Below are 19,607 nucleotides of genomic sequence, written 5' to 3'. Positions count from 1 at the left end.
TCTGATTTTGATTGCACACAAGTAATAGTAATTACTACAAAGCATAAACAAAAAAGCTCTGTAAAAAGCAGAAACTGTGAACCTAAGCCTAGATAAATGACATCCTCAAAAACTGCTTTTTGAACTGTCTCTTCCCTTCAAATCCTGACAGAGACAGTATTTTATTCTTCTAATCAAAAATACACAGCAGAACCAGAAATCAATACTAATGCAGGGAGAGAACATGTGAGATTGAAATGGTGTTTGATTATGAGAATTAATTTTATTATCATTGAAAACACAGCACTGTGTTTCTAAAATTCTGAGATTCTCAGAACAGTAGATGTCAAAGGCAGGTTAGTAGTACCAAATATTCTGAATTACGGAAAGTAGGGTTTTTAGATCACAAACATACTTGTGCACATGGTCAATTTAAGATGTGGCAGAAGATTCAGTTCCTTAGATTGAATGTCAGATGACCTATTTACACCAAATGCTGTGAGTGTTTGACTTCAAGTTAGGTGTACTCTTATGCCACAGGAAAGGAACAGGTTTCAGCACTCAATACATTAATTTAGATTCAAGACTTATTAGTCTTGGAGAACAAGTTGTTTCCATCTAGTACATTTCAAGCACAAAGGATGCATATATTTTTTGAAACTCTCTGTGAATTACAAATGTATTCACCAATTTGTTTATTTATGTTACAATCAGGTAGATAAGGAAGAAAATTGATGTTTTCTAAATTGCATTTTGTTTTCTTATGCTCTTCCACAACCTGATTGGCTTTTGTGAATTGCAACTTTTCAGTCAAGCTGATAATATTATAGAAGAGACTCACTTAGCTTCCCTCAATCAGATTTCTCAAGTGGCAAGTTCACACCAATTCTTCAAAACATGTTTGCTTCTAGGCCAAATTTTGATTCTACTCCCAGATAGAATGAATTGGGCTAACAGATTTGAAATACTTAAATCCATTTCACACAAGAGTCTTTCTAGTGATTTCTAGGAAATTTTGGATTGGTTAAAAAAAATATGGCAGCTATGGCTAACACCATCAATAATAGCAAAACAGAAATATAATGGTTATGGATGGTATACATGCATATTTTTTAATCTGGTGCTTTCTAACACTGCCACAGTACAGAAGTATTTGTAACTAGATATGTTAAAACTTTGGTTTTAAAGTCCTTTTGACCTGAGACCAGTTTCCTTCAGTGACTGATGTGCATTTATTTCCTATCCTTCATTTGATATTTGACTAGGGAATTGATATGGAAATCTTGGGTTCTGTCCAAACAGTAAAAACCAAAGATAACAACATGAGAAAGGCATTTACAAAAAGAAATTATTCAAATCTCACTTTGAAAACTATCAAAAGAAAAATATGACTATCAGATCAGGGCCTCAAGCTTTTGCAACAGATTACAATTTTATGTCCTAACCATCAAAGGTCTTTGCTGAGAAGAATGAATGAGAAGAAATAAGCAGAATGGACTTCTACTTATGTTTTGAAGTGTATTTGCAGCTCAGAACTACTACAAAAGCAGAAGTCACAAGCCAGAGTTTGTTCAAAAAAGGAACTGGATATGAAAGTTCTTAAAATCTCTGCTGACATAATTTTTTAAATGTGCAGATTAAATACTTACAAGTTTTCCGAAGTTTATTGCTTAGATAGATGGTTTTAAACAGAACTGAAGCAAAAGATTTTAAGCAATTATAACTGAACAAGACTTTTAAGTAGAAATGGGATATTTTTGAAAGCTTCAAGTCTTGACAAACATCCAGAAATAATATCTGATCATGCTTTATTCAAGTTCTCACGTCACTTTTTAATAACTCGGGGAGAACCTCTCTAAAGGAACACAGGAATGTAATGTAAATATCCTGACATATAATTTGCTGTTCTATTATGTGACAGTGGTACATTAATATACTGTAATCTTAAAAAGTATCTTCTATTTTAGGATGTACATAATTAAATTTAATATTTAATTTTAGGATATATTAATTTCATACTGGAAGTAATCACTATTTTGTCATTAACATTCCATCAGAAGATTAATGGTTCCACTGGATGCCAATTCTGACTGGTCTTTATTTTCTATAAGCATCTCTAATCCATTTCAGTTACAGCTCCAAGCAAAGATCAAACTAGCTCTCTCAATAATAGTATTGCTAAGAAATATTGTACAGAAATAGGAAAAATATATGAAGATGATGAAAAAATTAAAATATTCATAATTTGCTTGCTTCTTCCTTGTATTCCAGGACACAATTCAGACACACTTGGGTTTCTTAAACACATTTTGTTTAGATTAGCTGTGTATTTACAACTTTTCGCTCCCTGAAACTGCCTACATATATTGCAAAAGACAATAATTAAATAGTAATAAGAATCTGGACATTTCCATATAAATCAAAGAATAGCAAGTACCTATAGTTCCAGATCAGAGCATCAAAATACCTGAATCTGTTTCATGGTGATGAATTTCATCCAGTCCTTTACCTCAGCAAAACTGACTGGGTAAGAAAAATTAGATTTTCCCAACACTTTTGTTCCTTCACTTTGGGTCAATACTGGTTGCCATTTCAGACTGACCAGGAGAGGAAATTTCAGAATCAAGAGCCTTTACAGAACTATGTTTCAGCAGCTTTTTCTTTGCTTATGAATGTGACAGTATTCCTGCTAGGATGAAGCGTGGTGGTTCAGAGCAGAGACAACAGCATGGAACAGAAACATAGCCACTTGCATCATTTCAGGTTTCAGTTTAGCTTTAAAACTACGTGAGCAAAGGTCACAGCATGGACAATCTTCATATGCCTATGATATTAAACAGTATTCATTGACAAGATGTAAGCAGAGCTCTGCAGTAGTTTCTAGAAAGATTTTATGGGTTTCTCTATAGAAGCTGTGAATAACTTAGTATCTGAACTTCACAAAAAGCCTGGATTAGTGTAACATGGCTCATACTAAGCAAAACGCAGTCTCTGCCTTTGGCAAGATCATCATAAACCTTGAAATTAAAAATGCCACACTCCTAAGTTCAGAACAACTGGAAGAGGCAAAAATCCCTATCACTTCTTTGAAACAATCTTATAAAATCAAGAAGTCAAATGGGAGAAAAGAAAAGCACTACAATTAAGATTTGTAGCAAAGAACATTTATGGAACCGAGAAAATCCCAAATTTACTCTGGATTGGGTAATGCTTGTTTGATCTACATGTAAGCTATATTTAAGAGATGACTTGCTACAGATCTTTACATCAGAAAGCTACCAGCCATGTTGTAGTCATGGACTACTACATAGAATATTTTAGCATATGTTTCAGCTGAACAGTAGCAGTCAGAAGGCAATATCAAGATACTGTTCTATTGTCAAAAACTGGGCACCATTTTCAAGTATACTGCTTGCTTCTACCCTGGTGACATCTCAAATCATACAGAAGTACACCTGCCTGAATATTTACAGTAATTATAGTAAAAGTGTCTGAAACAACTATATCATTAAGTGACTAGTTAAACTAACAGTGAAGTCTTGTCATCTTCAGGAATATTCATTTAAATTTACTGCTTCTAGAAACAACACATTAAATGGTAAAGTTAGCATTCTATGATTCCTAAATCATACAAAGTCTTACCTGCTACTCTTTCGTCCGTTTCCCTATTGCCATCATCAGAGTATCTTGCAAAGTCTAAGGAATCAAGAGTACTGATGCTTCCAGCGCGATCTTAATGGAGGGGGGGGAAAAAAAAAAAAAAAAAAAAATCAGAAAAAATTCCGAAGAGTTGACTGGCTTTGAGAAAGTCAAAATATCTCATTTCAGAAACTATACATCAAAGGCTAAGTAAGTGTTCTGCAATATTGAAATTTTACTGCATTTTCTAAAAGTCTGTGTCTAAGCAGATCAACAAGCACGAAAAGAGTATGTCAGTAAATCTGAAAAAAACTGCAGCATTACAGCAAGTTCAGTGAGCAGACATTGTAAGAAATTCACCCTTGTTTCCCAAAGGCAGTGCTTCAACCCTGTCTGCAGCGGATGAGGAGCAGTGCAGGGCTCCCCCCTTTCCACAAGGGCCAGGGACCTTTGCTTGGACATGCAGGTGAGCACTCGCAAGAAACCAAACAGATACAAACTGTTCTGCAACAGGTTTCAAGCAGTTCTGTTCCCAGTTTACAGAAACCTGTAACTGCCCCAGATACGCTACCTCCTTTTCCCTTTTTTAGTATTTTAAGGTTTGTTAATATGGCCAAACACTTCTCTATATATCTCCTGTTCTAGCCATTAACTTCAGTACATACCCACTTAATACACCATTTACTAAGGAATGCATTACCTAGCAAAGTTAAAACAAAGCTAGTATAGTTCAGGCTACTGCAGGTATAATATTCACACTTCAGAATTAAACTGTTAATTAAAAAAAATATTCAAGACATTCGGTAACCAGCATAAGGTTTTGATCTGTCCTTGGCAATTTTTATTTCAGGGTAAAAAAACCAAAACAAACAAACAAAACCATTAGTAATTTTTGACAATTTCACGTCTGTTGAAGCGCACATTCACCTTTTCATCAGAAAAATGTGCAAAGAAATTACTCTGTGACAGAACCCAAAATAAATAGAACATGTTCCTAACACAATTGGACATGTAGGAACTATAATAAGTAACTTAGTATCTTTCCTCTCTTTTTTAAATTACATCTAGAGCTGTTGTCACATTAACAAAGAACAAATTCCATATGGCTGTAAAAATACCCCCATAACTGTCAGTTAGAAGGCACTTCATTACTTGTCAGTTAAATTCTGTCATAACTAACAACACAGAAAGTATTTAACAACCTCCCACCAGTTCTGCATTGTGTGAAAAAAAATAAAGAATCTATTAATGAGTTTCTTTTTTTGTACATTTGAGCCTAAGCTGTCCCTTGAAAGTCTTGTGACACCCTCTCTACGTACAGGCCAGCACTAGATGGAAATAAGAACACCTGGACTGAGACCGATTAAAGCATCCACACTCACTTGAAAAGCCATAGAAAACACCAAGTCTGCCAACTCTAGCTGAGTTACACGGTAACAAAACTAAAGTGACCAGCAACCCTAACTCGTCTGTTTTATGGACATAAAGTACAGGATAGCATTCATTTTATATTTAACCACAATTTTTTCCTCCATGACTACGCTTTGTCATCCAGGCAATGAAATGGACTGTTGTGCCTCAACAAGTCTCTATGGAGTATTTAGTTTTAAAACTCACTGTTTGTTTGAAGGTTCTGGTCTTATCTACTGCATTTTTTTCCAGACACTAATCTGATTTAATAATTCTCTCTAGGCTGTTTTATAGCACTTAGCAGCATAGTACAAACTCTTCTTTTTACAGTGTCTTTGCAAAACGGACTCCTGTGAAAATAAACCAGATTTTATATGAGGGGAACCACATTTAGAGTGGTTAAGTCCAAAAGTAAACATCAATTTTGCACGCATAGCATAAAAGTCTTCAGAGCTGACTTTTCAAAACACCTAACACCTTGTTCAGTAAGTACTACTCCAATTTATTTCATTGGGAGCCGCAAGATTACTTTTTGAAATTAAATTCAAGACTCAAGTTAAAGAAACAGACAACATTCAAATAAAGATCTCAGTGAAAAGCTGATGTTTTAAGAAAAGTGATTCAGTCATATACAGTATCGCTATGCCAAAAGCAGACATGCAACTCTTTCCTCTTGCAGTCTTGCCATGGTCACAGCTCAATTTTCTCTTATGAAGTATGTAACATCAGAGAAACAATGCTCAAATTTTCAGGTAAAGTCAACCACATAATAATTATTGAAGAATTCAAAGCTGTAAGCAACAGAACTTTTTTCATATGATTAGTGGCACACTCTAGAGGGAAAGATTTTTCCCCACATAACTGAAAAATCCAGCCATAAAACACAAAGTTATTTGCCAAAGCAGCCAGAAGCTTCCTAAAAAAACCATCTGTCTAGAAAAAGCATGGGGTAATCAAAGTCTTTATCAGGATGTACAGAACAGAAGCCATTTAAGATCATACCACGAGCTCTAAATCCAACAATTCACAATTCCCAACTAGTGAATATCATTTTTTAAAAAAAAACCCTAAATAGTTCTTATAGAAACTAAATAAAGCCAAGGGTTTTTATGATTTTAACAGACAGAAACTGCCTTAAGCACCACTTCTACATGCACAACATGCATTCATAGGGTTGAAACTTGTACATTCACTGTTTAGACTTCTCTTTATCATTACTGCGTTCATGACAACAGCAAACATCTGACACTCTCTTTACATACAGGTGGGCATTATAAAGAGACACAAATATCTGGATTCAGACTGATTAAACCAAGTGAAGATGTGCTGAGGAGCACCAGACTCCTGGCCTGTTTCCTGATACCATTATTTCTTTCTCTCAGTAATGCGGATCCTCCTTCCCATTACAAAAGTACCTGCCCCAGTTATCACCATCCCCCAAGCACACTGTCATTACTAAACCAAGCCAATGTGGGTGCTAGAAGGTATCACGTCCACATTGTTCAATCTGAAGGTAAGTTTTAAAATGAAAACTGTCTTCATGTATTGCATTGATGGAACTCGAATCTACAGTGAGAGCTGTGTACAGATATCCAAATAAATGCTGAAGGAAATGAAACAGGAACAGAGACAACTGCTTACACACACAGGCTGAACAGTATCTTCTTAATTCACTGTCACACTAGATACATATTGCAGAACTCAATCAAGTTGGGATATTACAGCTTCTATAACGCAACTCGACCTAAATGGTGAGCATGAATTATGTAACAAGACTTCTACCACTACTTTTTTATAGGCTACTACTTTTAAAATATGTGGAAGTGGTTCCTGCTGTTAAGGTAAGAGGCCACCAGTACTGAAGCTGAGACGTCTCCTGGCCAAACTGGCTCCACAAGCATCAATGAATCATCGGTGCCAAGTCCCAGCTATGAGGAAAGCCCAGTCACAGACGCTGTTGCGCTGCCACAGCTCCCACCCAAGCAGCAGGAAAGCAGGACCTGCTCCCTCTGCCTTCAGTGCTCATATGGCTACTTGTTTCTGTGACCTATCCAGAAAGATGGGCTTCCAGCAGTCAGGTTGGGCGAGGTCCAAGTAGAAGCTCCACCTCCTTGCATTCCTTCTGCAAAGCCTGTAGAGCTGCGTGGCCCTTGGCTGCTTGGGCTGCGCGGCAGTGTGGCACACACAGAGCTGCTGTGGGGCCAAGGCTGAGGGACAGCGGGCAGACAAGGGACCTGCTGCTTCTATCAAATGACACAGCAGCAGAACTGACCTGGATCTTCCCCCACTGGGACTAGGCAAGGTGAATTTTAGAGCTGTTATTGTACAACATAATGAAGCTTCTCAAGGAACAGAGCTAAGCACCACGCAGAAACTTAGGCAGCACGTTTAAACAGCAAAGAGGGATTTTTGATCACCTCAGACAACAAGGCGAGAGGGGAAAGCCAAATGAGACAGTTAACTGAAAATACTCTCCAGGAAGGCGAGGGCTGGCCAGCCTGCCAGATATATCATCATCAGCAGAGTCACGGCACAGGCGCTGCCTGGCAGGGCTGTGCTGAAGACTGTCCAAAGCTGAACAGCAGTGGGTCTGCCCCACCACTTTAAAATCTCACTGAGGGGATAACCGCATTTGTTGCCTCTCTCCTTACCACTGTCTTCATAGGCAGTCATCAGCGGAGGTTTATCTCCTAAGACTAATGCCATCATCCAGAAAATTACAGAGTAACATCCTATAACCTCAAATTTATACTTCCATAAAGGATGTACCTGCTCAGCAAGGGATCAAAGGGTGAAAACGGTACCTCCCTGCTGACAGCGCAGTGGCCTCGCTCACCAGGAAAACAAGCAGGGCTGGTTGATGGAGAGGAATCGGCAAGGGAAGGGCTGTGCTCAGCCATGCAGCTCACCCAAAGAATGTGAAACATCACCATTTTTCTGAAGTACAAACAGCTGTACTCCAGTACAAGGAGCAGAAGTATTTCAAGTAAAGCATGCAGAAAAGAGAACTACTTTCTGAACTGAAAGGGGGAAAGAAAAAGGGGAAAAAAATTATATTTATTTATTTATTTTAGGAAAACGATGTCTCTTTCTTTGCCCTATTTTTTAATAAAAAATAAAAATCTTAGGTTTAAGTTATCTGGCAAAGAATAATCAAAGCAGAATCTTGCAGTAGGAAACCACTGAAAAGGAGAAGTACGATTTAGCTGAATCTTGCTTCTTTTCTAAAAAACCCCCGATGTGACACAGCAGTGGGGAGCCATTTAGCTGTCACGATATGCACATTGTTACCAACAGTTTTCTGCACATGGATTTTATATTTATTTCTCTACTATTCTGAATTAAAACACTTTTCTTTTTACTCAGCAATTCCTTTTAGCTAAAAGCTTTCCCAGTGAACAGAGAAAAAAATAATTGCTGTCAGTTTAATGTTTCAGAAACAGTATAGCAATGTAACAAGAACAGTTTTGACAAGGAGGTATAAACAACTCCAGAGCGTGTACCACTGCAATATGGAACAAGAGTGCCACAGGTGCACAGAAACAAGTGAGTGGGCTTCGGCTTTTCATAGCTCATACTAGTGAAATGCCAGGAGATAGACTGGAATAGTAAAGGAAAGCCCGTTCTTGTCTCTTACCTCTAACCACTGGAAAAGGATCAACAAAATCAGAAAGCCAAGATTCTCATCTGATACTCAAAGATGCTGAAGTTTTTAATCCATTTGTTGAAAAAAGCAATGGATTTAATTTAATTTGTGAAGTTAAAAAAAAACAGGTTCATCACCACGTTTTGCTTATTACCTTACACAATCTTTTAAAATATTGCCTCATTCCAGAGGCAATTTCTTATTCCCAGAAGTGTCACCTGTATGACATAGATTTCTGCTGACAGCTTGTTTTCCCTAGGCATAATCAGCTCTTTCAGTGAAAGCTGAGTATAACTATACAAGGAAGAAAATGTAAAAAAAAATAATCTGAAAACAAATTGACATATGTAATAAAGAAGAAGTTAAGATTCATTCATTCTGATAGTAAAAACAGTTTATTTTTACCAGCTTACCTAAAGGGATACCAAGAGGGACTATATTAGCCACAGCTTCATAGTATATGAATAAAGCAGAAATAAGTTGCAGTCTTCTACAAAAATACAGCATTAAATAATCTTTACATGAGTGTAAGATTGTACATCAGCTAGAAACATAGACAAACCAAGCAATACTACTTCTTGATAGAAAGGGTCAAGAAAAAAAAGTAAAAAATTAAACGAATCTTTTAGAAGCTGTTTGAATTTACTTTGCAAACATCTAAATCGATTTTTAAAATTACTAGCTGGTAAAGCAGGGTGTAAGTTGTCATATTTTCTCTAAGATCACAGGGAATCATATCATCATGTACCAACAATTAACCAACCGGAGCATATGAAGACCAAGAACAACTTATTTTCCTTGAAATTCAAGAAGTAATAATGATACTACACTGGTAAAAGACAAATCCACTTTGCATCTAACTAAGTGTTCACTTGTACTGAAAAACATCTGTAACCCTGAAACAAGAGTGTTGCTGTATTTTAAGCTGATGAGCGAAATAGCTGGCTAACCACATTTTAAACCAGAGAAATAGAAATCACTGGTTACTGGACATTTGGTTTTGATTATCTTCCATATGGAGCAAGGTGCGGCGCAAAGTGAATCCTTGCCAGTCAACATGAGAGCAGCTTTCCACTAGATATTCCATATACTAGGATAAAATCCTTTCCAGTTTATGCCAGGCTTCACATGAATTCTGTGGTTATATGTAGGAAGAAATAGCTGTAGGCAGACAGCTCACACACAGCAGAGGAAGATACAACCTTTTTGGAGATAGTAAAAGTCCAAAATCCATTAGTCTGGCTAGTAACTTATGCCTATCATGCTATTACAGAACCTTAATCTAGACTCTTCAGAAATCCACCCTCACATATCACTATTTGGAGAAGAAAGAAAAAAAACAGGACTTTACATTAAAAAAACCCCAAAAAAACAAAACCCCAAAACCCACTCTTTGAAGACATTATACCTGATTGTTTAACACAGTTCTACTTGTCATATACTGTCATTTACCAAACAGGAACACGCTACATACCACAGGCTTGGAAAAAACTGTTGCGGGACATTGTCCATGCTACTGGAGACAACAAAAGATTTACAGAGAGAATTCTGAATATTTATCCAAGCAGAGCTCCAGAAGCTCTCCTTCCAGAAACACAAACTTTTTTTTTTTCATCTTTTTTCTTTTTTGAAAAAAATATTTTAACATTTAACATTCAGTGTTAGAAGTCTTGCAAAAGCAGTGTGACCCACCAGAAGTAATTTTATTTGATAATAATACACTCTCTTCTCTAAATTAAATTTTCACTACATAGGATTTTGCTAGAGAGAAACCTTAACGAGGCCTTTAAGTTCAGTCTCAGGTACAACTCTATGTACAAGCCATCTCACATTAATGCCTTCTAGCTTATCCTGGAAAAACAAACCCCAAAACAGACCTTGCAAGTTATGTAAGCGAATGACTGAGGCCATCAAAAATTATTCTTTAGCATCACCATCTTGACGGCTATTTCTAGAAAAGAAAAAAACCAATAGGACTCCAGGATGCACTTCTCTGCGGCTGCAGAAATAAGTTGTGCTTCATTTTTGAACTGATCATCGAAAATTTGTTTTGTAGAACAACATTATTAAAATAAGGAATTGCTAAAGTTTAATTTTCTTATTAATTAAAAAAATCATTACAAAACCAGACATGGTTTTGTCTACACTTTAATATATGGCAGTAAATTAGACTACAAATGTTATGAACTAGCATGAAAGTAGTTGGGAACTATAGATGTCAGAGAACCATGTAGTTACAGATGTATGTGAGAGAACTGAAGCAAAATTTTCTAATTCCAAGATGCTCTTTCAGAACTATGAAAAGTGAGAAGCTAAAAAAGCCCCCTACTGCAATGTTTTTCAGCCTACAACCCATGGACTACTCTAAGGCAAGCTTTGATATAATGAAGAATGTAGTCCCATGTAAACTTCAGAAAATATATATAAATTTCTCCTGATGAGTTCTGCTATTGTTATGAGTTAAGCTCTCCCTCCTCCCAATATACACATACAACCTTTTTTGCATGGAGGAACCTCTGACAGAAAATTTTCCATACAAAAGAAAATTATGTCATAAGGAGATCAAAGCTGAAACTTTTTAAGGGGTCTGCAAATCAAAGGTTGGAAGAAAAACTTCATAGACATCTGGAAAGGACAACAGTACAATATATTTTATAGGGCACATCTTATCCTTACCTTTAGGACATCGAACCTAATTTTTAAGTTCAAAGAGATACAGGCAAACCAGCAAGTACTCTGAGAACAGATTCTGGTTGAGAAGTTTCCTTAGAAACTACACAGGTCAGCACTTCTTTTTTCTCTGTGCTACAGGTACAATAAAAGAACTGCTGAAGTTCAGTCCTAAGGAAATGCAAGTGTATAAATATATATTTCAGATCTGTTTCTGTTGGTGGTAAAGAAGCCAGCAGACTGCGTATTTTACCTACCTTAATTATTCAAGACCTGGAGTAAACAAGCCCTTATGGCCATACAACAGATGGTCTGCTCTCTTCTAGACATACTGCTCTGGAAAAGCACGTCCTTGAATAACTTGCATTTTCAGCTGTCCTGCACAATATCACAGGCATAAAACAGAAGAAGCCAAGGAAACTGGGGACAGAGACTAGAGGGGAGGAAAGCATAAACTTCCTCTTTTATTTACTTGCACGTGCTTAAGCCCTGTGTTAGTACTGAACTGCATATAAGCCTATGTGAATAAACCAACTGGCAAGAGGGATAGCATTCACAGAAGACTGGAATAATGTGAAAACCTGAAGAGCTTTAATGAAGTCCCTTCTACATTAAATTAAAGAATCAGACATCATTAACACTTTAAAAAGTGATTATCAATTCACAGTTTGTATTTGTGGCTGCATTATGTAGAAACTGAAATAGTTCTATTGTGCAATATGTTGTGCAATACTTATGAATAAATTAATTAAAATAGTTTAATTTCCCATAAATTATACTGGAAATTTCTTTAAGTCTTACTAAATTTCATAAGACAACTGTGTAGCAATATTACTTTGAGAAGTCCCAAATGACTCCTGTATTTTTTAACTTCTGATATGTTTCAACTTGTCCCAAGCTTACCAGCCAGCAAAGCAAACTTAATTCATAGCAGCAGATCTCTGATCTAGCATAAAAACTTTATGGTAGAAACAGACTTACGTATGAATTTAAAAGATCAATTTGAACTTGCAGAGTAAATTTTACCAGATCAACACATTCAACATTGCTATGGTAACTCTGAGATGGAATGAAGAGCCTTAAAGTAATTCAGTGCATCAGGCACTGAATTGTAAGCACCTAACCTATCAACCTTGTTTTGCAACTGCAAGTGCCTCTTTTGCTCTCTCCTGGATGTTTTTACTCAGCGAGACCTGCTGAATTTTCAAAGTTTGTATGTTCTGAAAAGAAGTCCTCAGACCATCATAAAATGAAAAAGAAACTAAGTTAAGTAAAGCTACTGGAATAAAATTAACTTTCAAGCTGTCAGAGTAATCTACTTCCAAATTACCCAGAAATCATCTGACATTCAAGATGATCAGATAATACTAGTCCACAATGGGCAATCCAAACCAGACTGAAAACAGATGATCAATACATTTAACTACTTCATATTACTAACAAGCTATGAAAATTCCTAAAAAGTATATGAGGGTAAAAACCCTCAAGCTAGTTGGAGAAAACAAACTTATGCTTGCTGGCCAAGAACAGCAGAAAAAAATTAACCAGTCACCAGATATCTAAAACAAATACTTTGCAGATACATTGCAGTAAAAAGACATAACCCTCACTACCACAACAGGAACAGAGCAGAAGCTCATGAGAAGGATGAAATTGCAAGCAGAAAATAGATTTTGCATCCTAGCACAGAAATAACACACTCACAAGTAACTGAAATGGGTTAAGATATAGGTACAGATGCACCTGAGCTGATCTCATGGAGAGCCATACCAACAACAAACACTGCTTCTGGGGAGGGACTTACTGCATAGACAGTCTCAGGCAGCATCCAAATTAGTTGATTTTGAAAGAATTAAGCTGGCTGTGCAGAAAGCCATTTGAATGTTGCTGCAGTGAACACTGAGGTCCAGGGGCATATGACCTTCCTGAAAGGATCAAACCCAGCCTGGCTCCCTACACATGTGCTGCAGTGTGCATAAGCTACCAGCGCCTCCCAAAACAAAAAAGCTAAGGGAGAAGTGTGCCACAGAGGCTGTTCTTCCAGCTCAAGACCCCAGCTGGCTTCAGCAGAAATTAGAAAGCATCAGCAACATCAAGTACACTCCATATGCTTGATATTGCAGTGCTGCCTTTCCCAAAGTGTATCAATTAGCTTGCATTACAAGGATTTTTCCATTCTCCGCAGTAACCCAGCTGTTAATTCTCTGATATCAAGCAAAATTATATAATTCTAGTCCTTAAATGGCTGTCTGATGAAAGACTACTTAAAGTATCTAGATAATATGCATCTTAACTCTCAAGCATTGTGTTCTCTCAGTTTTCTTCGTATTTCAGTCTAGTATGTTCCCCTTTCCCCGATTTCTACGTTTATCTCAGGACATTAGTAAATTTTCAAATTTACAATTTACAAAATGTGCATCCATATGGATTCTATTAAGAATTTGAAAATATTAAAAACCCCACCAAACAAACAGGAGAACAAACTCCAAAAAACCCCCTGAAACAAATCCAGACACCAAAGCATCTCTCCTAGGAGGAGAGGCTGAGAGAGCTGGGGCTGTTCATCCCAGTGAAGAGCAGGCTCAGGGAGGGTCTCAGCAATGTCTATAAATACCTGAAGGGAAGGTGCAAAGAGGACAGAGCCAGGCTCTTCTCACTGGTGCCCAGTGACAGGACCAGAGGCAATGGGCACAAACAGAAACACAGGAGGATCCTTCTCAACATCAGGAAACAGTCTTTTTTAATATCAGGGTGACCAAGCACTGCCACAGGTTGCACAGAGAGGCTGTGGAGTCTCGATCATTGGAGATACTTAAAACCCACCTGGACATAATCCTGGAAAACTGGCTATAGGTGGCCCTGCTTGAGCAGGGGCGTGAGACCAGACGGCCTCCAGACGTCCCTTCCCACCTCAATTACGCTGTAATTCTGTGATGCTTTCTGCCCTGATTTCTTTCACTCCAACAGTTTTGTCAAATGACAAAAGAGCTGACAGCTCTCTCCCCTCCAACATCAAACCAAGACAAAAAGGAATTGTTATATAAATAACAAATTCTTATTCCGTGAGCTTTTATGTAACAGTATTTCCTTCAATTCAACAGCACAGTAACCGGCCGCATCCCCATCACGCAGTGTTACATTGCAGGAAGGGAGGAAGTAAATTGCCTCTCCCCTGTGGTGCACCATGGAAAGAGCTCAGTGTTTCTCAAGGGCTTTTTCAGCTTGGTCTGTCTTAAAAAAAAATCCCAAAACCAACCAACCAACCAAAAAACACTTTACAAATTATTTTTTTTTAACTTTTAATCCAACAAACTCAATATATTTATGCCACGTCTCAGACATGCGCATCATAAATAAAAACACAAGGCTTACAACCTTTACTGAACCACTCAAGGTTTTAGCCAATGTCAGAGGAGAATTCAACTCTGTTCCTCAAACCTGCATCTTTACAATACACCAGAAAGCCACATACAATACAATGAAGATAGAGTTGTAACTTTCAATATACAACAGGATAAGGTTTTATGACTTATCTTTATATAGTGACAGGAAAAAGACTTCTCATGCTATATTTTAAATAGCTGCATATATATAAATTATGTAATTCATCATTTGTAACAAATCTTAGTTTAGTTTGAAAGTACAGTAATTTCCTGAAAAAGATTTTTTCCATATTTTCATTAATTCTGAGTTTAGAATAGACAGAAGTCCAGTATTTACAAATTTTAAATTAACAGAGATGATGGACTGTGCACACAGATCAGCTTCCAACACAGCTAGTATCAATAACTACTTAGTCATGACTTTCTTGCAAATACCAGACAAATCTTTTTATATTAGGCAATGAATCTCATAAAATTTCTGGCAAGTGCTCTCTCAGCTGAATAGAATTTACAAGTTGCATCTTCAGTCAAGAAAAAGACAATTCTCAGAGGAAGAAAAGCTACAGGAATGTTGATATAACTTATATGGAATGGAAATTATGTACAGGGGAGATGAAGATTCCAATGGTTGGTTCTGAAATGCAAAGCTCTAGCTAATCTTACTGCTGTTTTCCTTCTTCCTTCCCCCGCCACAAAAAAAACAAACCAAACCAAAACCCCAACAAACTCCACCTCTCCTTTCCCTAACAGCAAAACTGTTAGAAGGAAATGTGTACTGCTTCGGCACAAAGCCGGCCCACGTTGCTGGAGCTTTCAACCAAGGCACAGTTAAACTCACACAGAACCGAACCAGCTACAGTGCCTATAGAGAGAGGTTCACTTCTGCCTTCTGCAACCCAGAAAAGCAACAGTGGCTCTGGCACAGGAACAGAGCAGAAAGGCAGGACTAGAGCAGCCAGATTCCCCGTAGCATGACTCTGAACATCCCAAGAGAACACAAACATGCAAATAAATTACTATAAGGTAAAGTATAACATGGACATATGGTACACTTGCTACTCAGGGCTGGGGCACCTCTGCTGTAAGGACAGGCTGAGAGAGTTGGGGCTGTTCAGTCTGGAGAAGAGAAGGCTCCGGGGAGATCTTATAGCGGCCTTCCAATACCTGAAGGGGCTACAGGAAGGCTGGGGAGGGACTTTTTACAAGGGCAGATAGTGACAGAACAAGGGGAAATGACTTTAAACTGGAAGAGGTTAGATTTAGATTAGTTATTAGGAAACCATTCCTTACTGTGAGGGTGGCGAGACACTGGAAGAGGTTGCCCAGAGGGGCTGTGGATGTCCCCACCCTGGAAGTGTTCAAGGCCAGGTTGGATGAGGCTTTGAGCAACCTGGTCTAGTGGAAGGTGTCCCTGCTGATGGCAGGGGGTTTGGAACTGGATGATCTTGAAGCCCCCTTCCAACCCAAACCATTCTATGATAACTTGATATTTGCCTGCCTGGTTCTAGTGGTTACTAGTCTGTCCTTCTTTGCCCATCAATATAATGCATATCTCATGCTACTTTATCTTGCTACCTATGGGGACTAACCTGTCTTCTGAACCATCTACCATAACATCACAAATCACCCCAACACAGATATCAGCCAAAGCTTAAACTATCCACTCATCCATCAGACAGAGCTTTCAGCAGAGCTGGTTTCATTTATTTGACAACTCCAACAGTTACAGAAGTTTTAAACTAGGAAACCCTTAAGCTAAGAAGTGCACCTCACAGAAACCTTTTCAGAAATACCAGTGACAGTAAAATGGAGGCATTTAAAGCAGTCACAACTGGAGAAAGCTCAGCTGGCTTCTCTGTCAGTAAAGTCAGCTTCAGAGCACTATGAAACCTCTCATGTTACACCCAGGTATTACAGGTCTGCAGGGAAATCAGCTACTTTTTCCTTCACCATTACACACAAACCTCTTACTCTTTCAACTGTCTTTTGTACTTCTTTTAAAGAGACAACGGTCAGACTCTCCCAGTGCCGATAGCAACAGCCTGGATTATCTATTTATCCTCACCTTTCCATCTTGTCCTTATTAACAGGAGCACCTTTCCCAAATCATTTAGTAAAACCGCTGTCTCACCCACAAGTCGTCGTTCTACCCCAGAGCACCTGGAGAGGTAGCCAACAAAGACCACATATTTTTGCTCACTTTCATAAAGTAACAGACAAAAGACTTGAGCTGACAACAACAAAACCCTAACAAACATAGAACTAGTCATTAGAACAACAGAAGTTATTTGTCTTCTTCCCGATTTCCAATCCTATTCCGACTGCTGTATAAGCTGAGACACCATGAACTGGTTTAAGGTAGCCCTGTTCTGCTATAAAGTCATAGAAAACAAAAATCTGGTGAAACACTGATCATGACAAAGGCCTGTACATAGTCACAAGGTCTGTAGCTCAGGACTGACAGCTGTTGCAAAGACACCCCTTTCTCACAAAAGCTCAATCAATATGCTCTTCCCATGTGGTTTTTTCCAGTAGGACCCATCTGAATTTGAAAGGCTACAAGCAAAACCAGAGAGATACTTCACAATATCTGAAACAAACAAACAAACCCCAAATCGTAAACAAAGCCAGGAACGTACCACAAAGCTGCAGCAACACTTTGTATTTTTGTACTCACAGTCAGCTTATTATAACTGGAATCAAGTCCCCAGAAAGTTATAAACAACTTTATTTCAGAAATAACTAGAAAAAAAATCATCTCCTGAAAAACACAAATGTAACATAAATGTTCAAACCCCTTCTTTATGATTTTCATTAAAGCTATTGCAAATTTTGAGAATGTTGAGCTTTTATAGTCATAAAGAAAAAATAAATGGCAGATTTTAAGACTAAAGCTCATTCTAAGAGTGTAAGCTGCATCCCTGCAGGAAAGGGCATTTGCCCAGCATTGCAATTGAAGGGCATCATATCAATCACACTGGGAAATAAAAAAATAATAATTAAAAAAAAGGTTTCTTCACACACTATGCTGAAGCTTGAGTTATGGTCATTATGAGGTTTAGGAACAGGGATGAGACATGTGAGCCACACGTTTATTTCTCAGTTTTAAGTGTCTCGATTTGTACTGTGTTTGCTTATACAAAAATGATAGGGAAGGGGACACAAATTTAAATTTAATATGTAGGTGCTAACCAAAGCCTCGTAAAGGATCTGGAACACTGTATGAAGGAAGGACTTCCAAACCACACCACTCACATCAGTAGCATTAGAAAAGTGGTATCAAAATGGTCCAGCAGATGCGGAGCTACTGCTATTGAAACCAATGGAAGAAGCTGTCATATAAGTTTGGGAAGATCTAGCAGAGATACAGGACACGAGGGATAATTGCACACAAATGCTGTGCATCTGAAGGAACAGTGCTGATGCCTTCACAAAGCAAATTTCCTTCAAACTAGAGGAGCAAAGTTGCTAGACATAATACACGTTTCCATATTTATCATTACAATATAACTTACTCTCTCTTTGCAGCTGTGACGCTACTGCTGCTAGAAAATTGAATGTTTTTTTTGGAAAAAGCGAAGAAATCCCAGTCATCTGACTATCATTTGCTTTTGGAACCAAGTGCTCTGAAGCACGGTTCAAAGACAAAACAGCTTCCAAGTCACTAGCTGACCACATGATGCTAGTTGTTTAAATCCTATGATACTTCATTAAAAGCTCTTTATAGCAGTCTATAAAAAGAAAGATGAGAAAAAACAAAAGGAATTCCAGCAGGCACTCATATTTTAGCTTCCCAAAAGGATCCCGAAAAGTGCCAATGAACACTTGCACTGAAAATCTCCCTTTCTGTATAGGAATGCGCAGTATGAAGCTTTCCATTGCTCCATGGAAATCCTCAGGCAGCATTCCAAACATACTTCACATTCAGTAAGAATTGCCAATTACACTTTTTCCATTTCCACTCAAATTATGAAAAACCTCAGTGTAAAACCACAGAAATTCATCTGACTTGGGGGCAGGGAAGAGCAGGTGCAAAGCTAGTGTCGAGAACAAATTCTGACTTTAGATATCAACAGAAGTAAACAACCTTTCTTTTTTTTAATCTGAGCACATTAAGAATTTTTTTTTCACTGAAAGATAATGTTCAAGTGACCTTGAAATGACAATCACGCCAAACTCTACTACTTTCTACATCGATAGTTCCTATAAAGAAAACTACTGGTTTATTCTCAAAAACCCTTCGGCACGTTAAAGCGAGAGAAGGCACCTCCACTGCTCTCTGGTACATTCTCTGCAAGTCTCCACGGGAGGATCCACAAATGCAAGCACAACAAACCAGAACCCTCAACAAAACGAACTTTTTAACTAACTTAAGAAACTATTCAGACTTACTGTTGGATCTGACCTGTGGCTTGGTCCTCTAACTAAACCCAATAATACCAGATGCTTGAGAAGAAAATGAACTCTTGCAAAGACCATATAATTTTCTGTCCATTAGAGTCTTCTGCAATCTATTTTTTAACATTTGGAAACTGGCTTAAATTCAGAGACATGAGACTTTATCAGCTCCCGTTGACATTACCCAGAATCAGGCTGAACAGCACTGACACAACTGCCAGCTCAATGCTAGGTTCCAGACTGCAAGAGAATCTGATGGAAGTAAGTTCCAAAATCTACTTGAGCCATCAATTATTTTTTTTCCCCATTGTTCTGGATCTGTCATCTTTCAGTGTCACTCAGTGTGAGCTGCCTTCTGAATCCTCGCTGAGACAAAAAAAAAAAGATAATCTTTTGAAAAGCACACTCTAACCTGCTGCAGATACCAGATTTCAAGACATTACACATAACCTTTAACCTAATGCTAGGTTAAAGCCTTATAT

General features: G+C 37.9%; 1 protein-coding gene across 1 annotated transcript in view; it reads right to left on the bottom strand.

Moving 5' to 3' along the window:
- Window positions 1-7,734, bottom strand: part of RELCH (RAB11 binding and LisH domain, coiled-coil and HEAT repeat containing) — a 69,374-nt gene extending 61,640 nt beyond the window's left edge. Inside the window, exons 1-2 of the mRNA XM_029087294.1 lie at window positions 7,680-7,734; window positions 3,622-3,711 (exon numbers count right to left, since the gene is read on the bottom strand). Of these exons, the coding sequence (XP_028943127.1) occupies window positions 3,622-3,711; window positions 7,680-7,734 (145 nt within the window). The remainder of the gene's footprint in view (window positions 1-3,621; window positions 3,712-7,679) is intronic.
- Window positions 7,735-19,607: the final 11,873 nt, after the last annotated feature.

Source organism: Antrostomus carolinensis, unplaced genomic scaffold (assembly GCF_000700745.2).
Source record: "Antrostomus carolinensis isolate BGI_N321 unplaced genomic scaffold, ASM70074v2 scaffold10631, whole genome shotgun sequence".
Classification (NCBI taxonomy): domain Eukaryota; kingdom Metazoa; phylum Chordata; class Aves; order Caprimulgiformes; family Caprimulgidae; genus Antrostomus; species Antrostomus carolinensis.
The sequence above is the reverse complement of the archived record's forward strand: the minus strand, read 5'-3'. Positions and strand labels throughout refer to the sequence as shown.